This window comes from Camellia sinensis, chromosome 4 (genome assembly GCF_055761805.1).
Source record: "Camellia sinensis isolate YWXY chromosome 4, ASM5576180v1, whole genome shotgun sequence".
Taxonomy (NCBI): Eukaryota; Viridiplantae; Streptophyta; class Magnoliopsida; order Ericales; family Theaceae; genus Camellia; species Camellia sinensis.
Window position 1 is genome coordinate 175,868,792 of NC_138964.1, and position 11,165 is coordinate 175,879,956.

Sequence of the window (11,165 nt, forward strand, 5' to 3'; positions counted from 1 at the left end):
ACCACCCACCCCTTGCCACCACCACCAACACCCACCAGCCATCCACCAGTCACCACCCACCACCCGCCATTACCATCCACCGCCCGCCACCACCACACGCCATCTACTTTCCACCACCCACCACCACCACTACCACCCGCTACCTACCCGTCACCCACCTGACACCACCACCACCCACCACTCGCCACCACCACCCACTCGTTACCACCCACCACTCGCCATCGTCACCCACCACCACCACCACCACCACCGCTGCCGCCCACCCGCCACCACCCACCACCACCAGCTACTCACCACCCACGGTCACCACTTTCCACCATCGTCTTCCGCCGCCACTAGCCACCACTTGCTATTTCTCACTCTTTTTTATATTTTTAATTTTTTTTAAACATTTTGTCAATTACCAAACGCGTTTGTAGTTTATGTTTTTTTAAAAATAAACAAAAAATAAACAAAAATCAATTTATAAAATTTTATAAATATAAACTAAAAACATAAACATTACCAAACACACCATTTGTAATTATAACCGAACCACCATTCAAATATGGCTAAACTGGCACAGAAAACACACCCATTACATACTCACCCATCTCATACAATGACAAAATCTGCAATGAAAACACCACACATTACTGCTACACGTGATTTGTTCAATCCTCTAGTACCCTGAACCAAAATATTCCACTTTCTTAACAAATCTTACCTAGCAATTCTATTTGGGTTAAAATAATATTCTTCTAGAATTTAAAAATAAAATAAAAATTAATCACAATAATGTGACAGTTAAAATTTTATAATTAAAAAGCTTATGTATTTATAAAATGATAACCTCAAAGTCAATTTTGGAAGGAATTTCACTTAATTCTCTACTAATTCATATCATTCTTATTAGAACAAATTAAGATTTTAGAAAAGTTACTAAATTATATTTTAAGAATAAAATATCTTAGTTACAAAATGTGTCATTGTTATATTTTTAGAGACAAATTGGATATTTATAAATAAATTACCATAATTTTGGAATCAAAATTTTCGTTTTAAAAAATAATTTTTTTGGAACATTTATTATTAGCAATATTTTTAAAATTTTATCACTAAAAATTTATTTTTTGACTTTTTTTGATGGAGTTGTGATCCACAAGTGTTAGCTCTGCGTAGACCACTTATGTTTATCTCCAATACAATACTGATAGATGAGATAATAAATTAAAAATAAAATAGAAAAATTGATAAATGTAACATTATAACTTAAGGGGAAATTACTTAGTAATAAAGCAGACAAATATAAATTACACAAACATGGAGGAGTGCATCCGCACCCCAATTTTTTTTTTACACCCTATCACAAATTTACTTACACTTCATATATTTTTATAATTTTTTTCCCTATTCTACTGGTAAGTAATTCTCCCTAATTTCAATCCAGCAAAAGAGAGGACGGATCATTTGTTTCCTTATCTTTTATCCTTTTGTCCCAACTCAAGCCACGTCACTACCTTACAATATCATACAATGGTTATTTGTTTTATTTTTCTTATATCACTGTGTGTTGGAGGAAAAATTATTTAATATTTTTAAAATATTACTTGTCTGTATTCTTTAACCAATCATCATTTAAAATATCTTCTTATGTTCCCTAATCATTAATATAATATCTCACCTACTCATCTACTCACCTTCTCCATCAATTACGATACTATGAAATATCATATATTTATATCCCAAAATTACTAAATAATTAGCATGGTGGAGAGGATCTAGGAACATGGGAAATCAGAACAAAGAATCTCCGCCGTTCACAGACCCAAAAAAAAAAAAAAAAAAAACCAGTGACTGATTTGGTAGGGAGTTCTTACTTTCCTTCTCAGCCACCACCCACCAGTTATCGTTAAGCATGTGACAACCCCCAAAAACCACCATGCAAAAAAATGTCAAACAAAGAAAAACATGTGACAACCCCCAAGAACCACCATGCACAAAAATGTCAAACAAAGAAAAAAGAAGCAAAAGCAGAGAAGGAACAAGAAAATCAATGCTGGAAACTCTCACATGGTAACCCCCACATTGTCCAAACTCCCAGAGTTCAGAGACCCACTTCAAATCATCTCCTATTTAAGTGGAAAGATCTCCCTAGACTTGTCAAGCCTCAACTCAAGTATAAATATATAAATACATATCCTTTTGTGTGTGTATATACATATATAATAACAATCCCTCAAAAAAAAGTGTTTTAGGTTTTAAGTGTTTGTGAAGAGAGATGGTTGTTAAAGTGTATGGTCCAGTTAGGGCTGCTTGCCCGCAGAGAGTGCTGGCTTGCCTTGTGGAGATGGGGGTTGATTTTGAGCTTATTCATGTTGATCTTGACTCTGGAGAACATAAAAAACCCGATTTCTTACTTCGGCAGGTGAGACTTCTTGCTGGCCAATGCAAAAAAGCCAGTAAATATGAGAAGTTATTTAGTGTCGTTGGTCTTGTCTTAATAGCACTTGAGTTCATATATTTGAATATACGTGTTATTATATGTGATTTGATTAAAATATTTGATCATATATTTGATTTTAATTATTAATATCTATAAAATTTATCACTTATTTGTAATTATTTTTCATTATGCACACAGTGAGATAGGATCAAGTTATTGGATTGAAAATATTTAAGTGTGCAAAAGGTTTCAAATACAAAAAGTGCTCATGTAACACTTTATAACTATAGATGTGAATATTTTTTGTCTCAAATCTGTGTATTATGTGTGTCAAACTTTCTGTACCTTTAACACAGCTGTGTTGGATTTGCCTAATACCATTTGATTGATTCTTCAGCATACTATGTGCTATTGGCCCCCTCTAGCCTTTTTTTATTCCCAAAAAATGGAACTTACCTTCTTTTTTTTTTCTTTTGTAAGAAAGGAATTTTCTGATCAAGGGTGAAAATTAAAAGTAAAAGTTATTTTTTTTCTTTATTTACCTAGCGAATGTTTTCTGTGAAAACCAAGTAAGTAAAAACAAATCCCATGCTCCTCCTTTGCAGCTTAACCTTGGCAGCCTAGTTATCTAATCATTGATGAGTAGCTCAAGAATTCCACATGCTATTCGTTACTTCCAAACTTTTTGTTCTTTGTCTCAAACTATATATATTTATTGAATCATTTTTTAAGAAAACATTGAGTGTAACGGTGACATTAATCTCTTTGTCCTTTAAATCATTTTTTAAGAAAACATTGAGTGTAACGGTGACATTAATCTCTTTGTCCTTTAATTCGTTACATATGGAGTGTTAGAGGTCGTTACACCAATTGTCTAATTTTTTTTGTTTTGTTTTGTTTATGGTAAAATAAAAAAATATGTTTAATATACACATGTATTTTGAAAGTTTATTTTAAAAACAAATGATGGGAGGTGGTTGGAGGTATTATTAATAGGAGGTGAGCGACAATAATAATTGATTATTAGAGGTGATGATTAATGGAAAGTGGTGACGGAAAATGATTGTAGATCGAAGGTAGTTATTGTCAGTGAGAGATATACTTATCAACGGTTGAAAGTAGTTGGCAAAAGAAGTGGTGCTTGGAGGAGGACTCCAAATATGGTTGCCTAAGAGGTCTCCAAATACAATGCCCAAAAATATCTTTTTCCAACTTTTGAAGAATTAATTTTTTAACTTATTTAAATTGCTTAATAAATTATAAACATAAATTACACTAACAAAAATTTATAATTAATTAATTTAAGTTGCCGCAAACAAAGTCATTGTTTTCTGAGTGGTGATACATACCACTAAAAAGAGAGTACCAAGCCAGCTCATTAGAGCTGGCAGTGCAGGAAATAAAAAAAATAAAACAAAGAGCAAAACATCAAATCAATTGAAACTACAGTGTATTTAGAGCTATTAGAGCTCATTGTTTTAGAGCTGTTAAACAATTTTCTTGCTTTCTTGCACATAATTGTCGTTACTTTGCTTTTGTTTTCCTTTGGTACTTTCTCCAACTTTTGTTCCCTTGTGAAGTTGAAAGTTGCTCTATTCAGTTATTGGAATAACATAGAATAGAATGGAAGGTCACTCCCCAAACTCTTTTATGGATTGATCATTTTTTTTTATAATATTGAATGATAATTTCATTTTATTTATTTTTTTACTATTTTTTGTGTTCAATAGAATATAAGAATAAACATTTTGATAGAATCCTCATTCTATTTTACTCCATTTTAATAAACAAAATACTACAAGTCATCATTATTCTACATGTTTTATTACAAAGAGACCTCATTAATACTATGATGTCCTCATTCTCCTTAATTCATGTCCTTCATTCTCTATTTTATTTTGCTTTTTTCTTTCTTGTGATATGAGATTACGGATTAATTCCTATGGAAAGAAATTTGATATTTCTTTTGTGTGTTTATTTTTCCTCATGTATGGGGTTGTATAGTTAGTGGTGATTGGTTGTTGGGCTTAGTGATTGTTGGCCTTCTAGCCTTGTTAGGCTAGTGGTTTGTTTGATGTAATACATTTTATATTTGTAATTATTCTACTGAAAAAAATAAAAATAAACCACATATGTAAAAAATTAAACAATATATATATATATATATTTTAATGATTCATATCAGCTTGATAATATTATGAGTGCCATATAAATAACATATCAAATACTTAATAAATTTGTGTTAATCAAATATAGTCACTGAGACCATGTTTGATTCACAACACTAATAGTGAGGTATTAATAATCCTATCAAATTAGTGTGGTATTAACTATCCCACCCCTACCCCATTACTAATAATCCTACAAATTTGTTAGATTAACTATGCATTGGAATAATAATCCTAAACCAAAATGTCAAAACAAATATAGGATGATTGGGCCCACGGATTAATAATCCCAATCCCATACTTTAATCCTTCCAATCAAACATACCCTGAGTGTATACCAAGACTTCCTTTTTATTTAACTTACTAATATGAATATTATTTTTCTTCTGCAGCCCTTTGGACAAGTTCCAGTCATAGAGGATGGCGACTTCAGGCTTTTTGGTAAGAGCATTTTCAATTTATTCTAGCTATTAGCTAAGTATTTAATTTCTCAGGAATTAATCAGTCAACATTTTTTTCAGTTAATTTTTTTTAAAAATCATATAGAAATCCATTTTTTAAACCTATTTTTATGATCTATAGTGATGTGTGAAAGAGATGATTAATTGATGATTAGAAAAGATGTGAGAAAAAGAGTTTGCCTTAGATCTTCTTTAAATTCATTTTATCCAATAAATTGACTACTAAATAAAAGATTGTTTCATACATAAAAATTAGCCTATATATATTAGTTTCTTTCAATTCTTTGAAAATGATATTTATTGAGCTAAGCTAAACTTCTCCTTACCCAAAAATTTAAAAAGAAAAAAATTATAATAATTATAAAAAAAAAATATTGTTACCCGTGGTTACAAAGATATTGGACCCTACGCACCTTTGTGTCATGATAGGAAAATTATACTAACCTCTCCTTAGAGTTGACAAAAATACATTTAGTCTCATAATTTTGACATGATTATACTAATTTCCTTTTTGTAAGATTAAATTGATTGAAATTAATGCAGATGTTGTGAAAACACAAAAAATAAATAATGTAAATTATATATTTTGATGTTAAAGAGATGACAATATCATTTTTCGTTCATATAACTAACAAATTATTGATAGAAATGGAAAATGAAAATCATAAGGGAGCTCAGTGTAATTATGTCAAAATTATGAGACTTCTTGTATTTTCTCCAAAACTGAAGGTGGTTAGTGTAATTCACCCATATATTCATGTATAACCTTGACAATAAAAAAAATATATATTCAAATTATTGTTTGAGGTTGTTTGGTACACTTCTATTTATAATTTACTAGACATAAATAATTTAAATAAATTAAAAAAAAAGTTAATTTTTAAAAGATGAATAAGAGATACTTTTCACTTTTATCTTTTATTTTAAGATCATCAACTTTTAATTTACTTTCAACAACACTTTTATCTTACTTCACTTCCTTGCATTGAATATGTTCGACGTGCCTCCAAATAATAACGTTTTACAGAAAGATCAGGATAGATTTAATTCAAAAATGATAACTGTGCATTTCATAATTTGTTATGAATTTTCAGCAATATTAAGATTTAGAAAATTTATTCAAAAAATAATTGCGGTTGAGATCTTTTAATAAGAATTGAATCTAGATTTTTTTTTTTATTAGCCAAAAAAGATAACTTTATTGATGAAAAAAAAAATCATACATTACATATGTTAATACATTATAAGGAAAAAAAACAAAAGGTGCACAAAGCATTACAGTAAACCTATCTGTTCCGAGCTGCTTTGTGTTGAAATCTGGGTTTGTATGGATGTCCAGTGGCTGGGGATGATCTGCTAGTGTTTGGCTGTTGTCTTCTTGTTTTTGTCTTGTTTTGTTTTGTTCTGCTCTGTTTGTTGGTTTCTCACCATCTTGGAGCCTCGAGTGTGTGCTAGCAGATGATTGGGTGTGCGTTTTGGTGCCAACCTAGTTGGGATCCAAATGTTTCACTGTGATGCTTTTTGCACCCTCTTCTTTATTGATGTAATCTTATCACTCTTGTTTTGTTTTTCATCAATAAAGCTTTTCTTTTGCCGATCAAAAAAAAAAAAAAAAAATATATATATATGATATGTTTCTAAATAATTTTTATGAGTCTTTAACATTACTGAGGAATTTTACAGTAGGTCACAAAATGAGAGATAAAAGTATTGGTTGTGACCACTTTTATGCTATGTTTGTTGTTAAAAAAATGGAAGGGTAAAAGTGTAAAATCAAATAAGAATTTATTTGAATTGATTTTTGTTTTTTATTTTTTTTGTCAACATTCTAAGAAGTTAGAGTGATTAGTTTATTAATAAAATTAATGTACAAAAATATACCACTTAAAAGAATCGTTACTGTTCCATAAACTCAAACTCTTAATTTTTCCTTATTACACCTAAAATGCATGCAGTTAGATCCCAACTTACCAGAAAAGGATTGGTCTATTTTGGGTTGATTTGGAGAACATGGAAGTGTTATAAAGTGCTTATTTAGTACAGCTTAAAAGTTACTTATTTTAATTTTCAGCTTAATTTAAACTATTTTGATGTGTTTGATTTAACTTATAACTTATAATTTATAACTTTTTGGAAGTCAAAAATCAACTTATTCTTTGAGTGATGCAGGAGATACTTAATTTATAAGTCAGAAATCAGCTTATGTTCATAGTTATAAGCTATAAACTGTTTGGATATAAGTTATAAGTACTTTCCCACAATTCTACCAAAGGGTACACAGGGTAGCAAGTTGTGTACAGAGTTTGTACACGTTCACCTCTAAATAAGCATACGATTCCTAGCCGACCAACTGGCTGGGTTTGACTTGCTTTTTTTAGCAAATTTTTTTGTTGTTATTTTTGGTCGTATTTTTTGTTTGGAAACTAATTTTTTGAGTAATTTTTTAATTAAAATATGAGTTGAAAGTATAAAAAATATTTAAAAATAACTTTTTAAATTTTTATAAAAAGAAATACAAAAAGTAAAGAGAATGAAAAGAATTTTTGATTTTTTATATAACTTTTTAGTTTTTTTAGCTTTTTAATGTCTTTTTAATTTTTCAGTTAAAATTTTATGTTTCCAAAGGCAATTAATAAAAATTTTCTTAATTTTTTTTTTTTTTTGGGTTTATTTTTCCTTCTTTTAGGATCTATTAGATTAAACACCTCTGAAAAGTAAAAGAAACAAAAATAATTGAAATTGCATAGAAACAAAAAATAAAAATAATTGATATATATATTTTTTTGAATTTTTGAATTATTATTATTATTATTATTATTATTATTATTATTATTTTTTTTTTTTTTTTTTTTTTATAGTAGACGAACTTGGAAAATAAAATTTGCTGACACAAATTAAACTAGTTTTACTAAAGACAAAAAATGCAAACAAATGTGGTTGCTTTTAAGATGTTGTCAGATAGAAAAAGGAAAATTGTATTGATTCAAAAATTATTTCTTCTAAATTTCTATCTTTTTATTTTAGGCAATTTTCTTTTTAATTTTTCTGTGTTTTGTTGACAAAATATTTAGATGAATCATTTATAGATAAAACTTTAAAAAATGAAAAAATTAAAATAATATAAGGATTGAACTTGATGAAGCGCTGACTGAGAGAAGCAAAAACGATACGAACTTTTGAAATATAATTCGTTGTTTGTCCAATGACCAAAAATATTTTAATTGAAAAATGTTTTTTTGCTTTTTGATCAACTAAACAAAATATTTTACTTTGAAACAATTGGAGCCTTAATGTACGATCAATAGTTGATTTATTAAATAATAATAATAAAAAGAGATACATAAATTTTGAAAATAAACAATAAAAATGAATTGAAAATAAAAAAATAATTTAAAAACAAATTCAATGTCATATTTGTTAAATTTGAATTCTCATTCAAAACAAAGAAAAATTTTGTAGAGTATGTGAATGTAAAAGATTTTGTTAATATGTACCCTAGGATATTTGTTAGGATGTTTAAAATGATTGTACATCTCAATAACATATAAGAGTTTTAGAGATTAATATTTTTTGTTCCTAACATTAAAAATTTTGTTACAAAAACAGTTAGGGACCAATTCTTACTGTCGTAAAGATCGTCGCTAAAAGGTTATTTTAAAAAAAATTTAAAAAATAACTTTTAGTGATAAAAATTTACAAATGTTGCTAATAAATACATTTTAAAGGCAACATTTTGTGCCAAAAAAGATTTACTTGTTGGAACAAAAAAATTCATCCCAAACATATAGTAATTCATCACTAGATATCTAATTTCATTACTAAAAATAAAAAAGTAACACTTCTGATAATTACAATATTTTGTCCATAAAAAAAATGATTTAGTCATTAAATTTTTGTCTCTAAAATCATAATTTGTGGTCGTGCATCTTCATTAACAAGACCCTTTGGAAAAAAGCCTAAATTCTAACAAATGGTCATCTTTGTTTTTCTTTGGGCCATGTTGAGCACCCATTTTACAGAGTCAAGGGCAATCATAAGGTACTATGCAGCAAAGAATGCAGACTACGGTCCCAACCTACTAGGAACCACTCTGGAAGAGAAAGCCCTGGTTGACCAGTGGCTCGAGATCGAAGCACACAACTTCAACGACTTGGTGTACAACCTGGTTCTTCAGCAGGTGGTCCTCCCACGCATGGGGGAGCAAAGCGACTTGGCATTGGTCCACAGCTGTGAGGACAAGCTTGAGAAAGTGCTCGACATCTATGAGCAGAGGTTGTCGAAGAGCAACTATCTAGCTGGAGATTCGTTCACGCTCGCTGACCTCAGCCACCTTCCGGCAATTAGGTATCTGTTGAATGAAGCTGGGCTTGGACACTTGGTTAGAAACAGAAAGAATGTGAATTCTTGGTGGATGGATATTTCAAGCAGGCCTGCCTGGATGAAAGTCATGAATCTCATGGACTAGCTTTTACTTTCTTATTTTATTTTATTTTATTTTGAGAATTGTTGTTTAGACCGACTAATCCTACCCTAATCCATCTTGTATCTAGTATTACATTGGTTTAGTTTATGGGTCCCAACACATACTAACTGACGTGATACCAATACGTGGTCGGTTTTAGAAGTGGATTAATCGGCATAATTAAAAATCGTTTTTCTTTATGTACTTGTTCGATTTTATTTCTTGGGGTGATTGGTTGAAGTGAGCCATGTTTATCGTCTCTCTTGTAAGAACATCTTTATAATGTATACTGTTTTATTTTTTATATTTTTTTATTTTTCCTATTAAATTTAAATAAAGATTTGGATTAAAAGTTTTGTCTAATACCAAACATTTCAACGTTAAATTTTTAATTTTCATCAAACAACCGGTTGATCGAGAGGACGATCGGGAAGATATCCACACTGTCGTCTGGCTTAATGTAAATTTTTTTCAAATTTTCTCCAATTTGGTCGTCCACCCAGTCATTCATTCGGCCGTCTACTAATGGCCATTTGTGAGATTTGATAAAAACTTAAAAGCTCCCTGATGAGTCGTTGAACATACCAAAATTAAATCACTAAACTACACCAAATTCTATCAGAATAATGGCAAGTCCAAGAATCGATCCGCAGGGACAAATGTGAAATTAGATTAATTCAATCGCAAAATTCCTAAATTAATTTTGATTAAAAAGATAAGATTGATTTTACAACTAAACAACAATTAAAAGAAATTGAGGAATTAGACTGACAACTAAAATTAGGGTTTGAGATATTAATTTTCGAGAAAAATCCTAGGGTAGAGAATTCACCACTAACCACATGAATGAGATTTAACATTGGCCACCAATTGCGATTTGGTTTGAACTACCCAATATTTCATAACTTCAAGTTTGAAATATTGATCAAGAGGATTGTTGCATTCAACGTACAGGCACGAATCATCCCGAGTAGTACGAGTCGTTTGCTCTAAACTATGATAGCAACACGACCCGTCTCTCATAGGATGACTCGTCTCGTACTTTGAATACAAACACAAAGAAAACTAATGTATGGAAAGTATTAGACAATCACAGAGAGTAAAAATGCTTGAAGAGATGAAATAAACGAATATTAAAAACTTCTAAATCATCCATACATCCATTCAACGAATTCACAATTAAAGTTAATGAGAAATTCTATTACATGGCGAGGGTTTCATCAAAACCCTAGAAAAGACGACTAGCCACTCATGGAGGAGTGAGAAGAGGAAGAAGATGAGGAAGAAACCCCCATGGAGGTGTCCTTCAAGCTTTGGTAGAATATCCCCTCTTTGGAACCCTAGCCTCCCTTTTCCTCTAAATTAATTTTCGAACCCTTATTTTGGCTATTTTTCTATCTTTTATTCGGAGCAAAACAGACCAAAAATTTCGTGCACGTGTCCCTAGGTGGGCTGTACGTGCGGTGGTCTGGCTGGCTCGGATTCTTCACTTCTCGCTCGGAGGATCTGCTTTCACGCCTTTTTGATTGAATTTTCATATTTCCTGCCAAATATGTACAAATACACGAAACACATCATCTCTACCAAATAAATAAAATTAAAAGATTAAAAATGTAACTTAAGTGGCTTCAATGTGGTACCTTCCGGCC

The 11,165-nt window shown here is 30.4% G+C and overlaps 1 protein-coding gene across 1 annotated transcript; it reads left to right on the forward strand.

The window, feature by feature from the left end:
* The first annotated feature begins 2,134 nt into the window (after positions 1 to 2,134).
* On the forward strand, positions 2,135 to 9,820 carry LOC114322623 (glutathione S-transferase F12). The gene is made up of 3 exons (XM_082866980.1): positions 2,135 to 2,407; positions 4,986 to 5,034; positions 9,074 to 9,820. Exons 1-3 carry the CDS (start codon positions 2,261 to 2,263, stop codon positions 9,517 to 9,519), a joined length of 642 nt encoding a protein of 213 aa, XP_082723106.1. The 5' UTR covers positions 2,135 to 2,260; the 3' UTR covers positions 9,520 to 9,820.
* Positions 9,821 to 11,165: the final 1,345 nt, after the last annotated feature.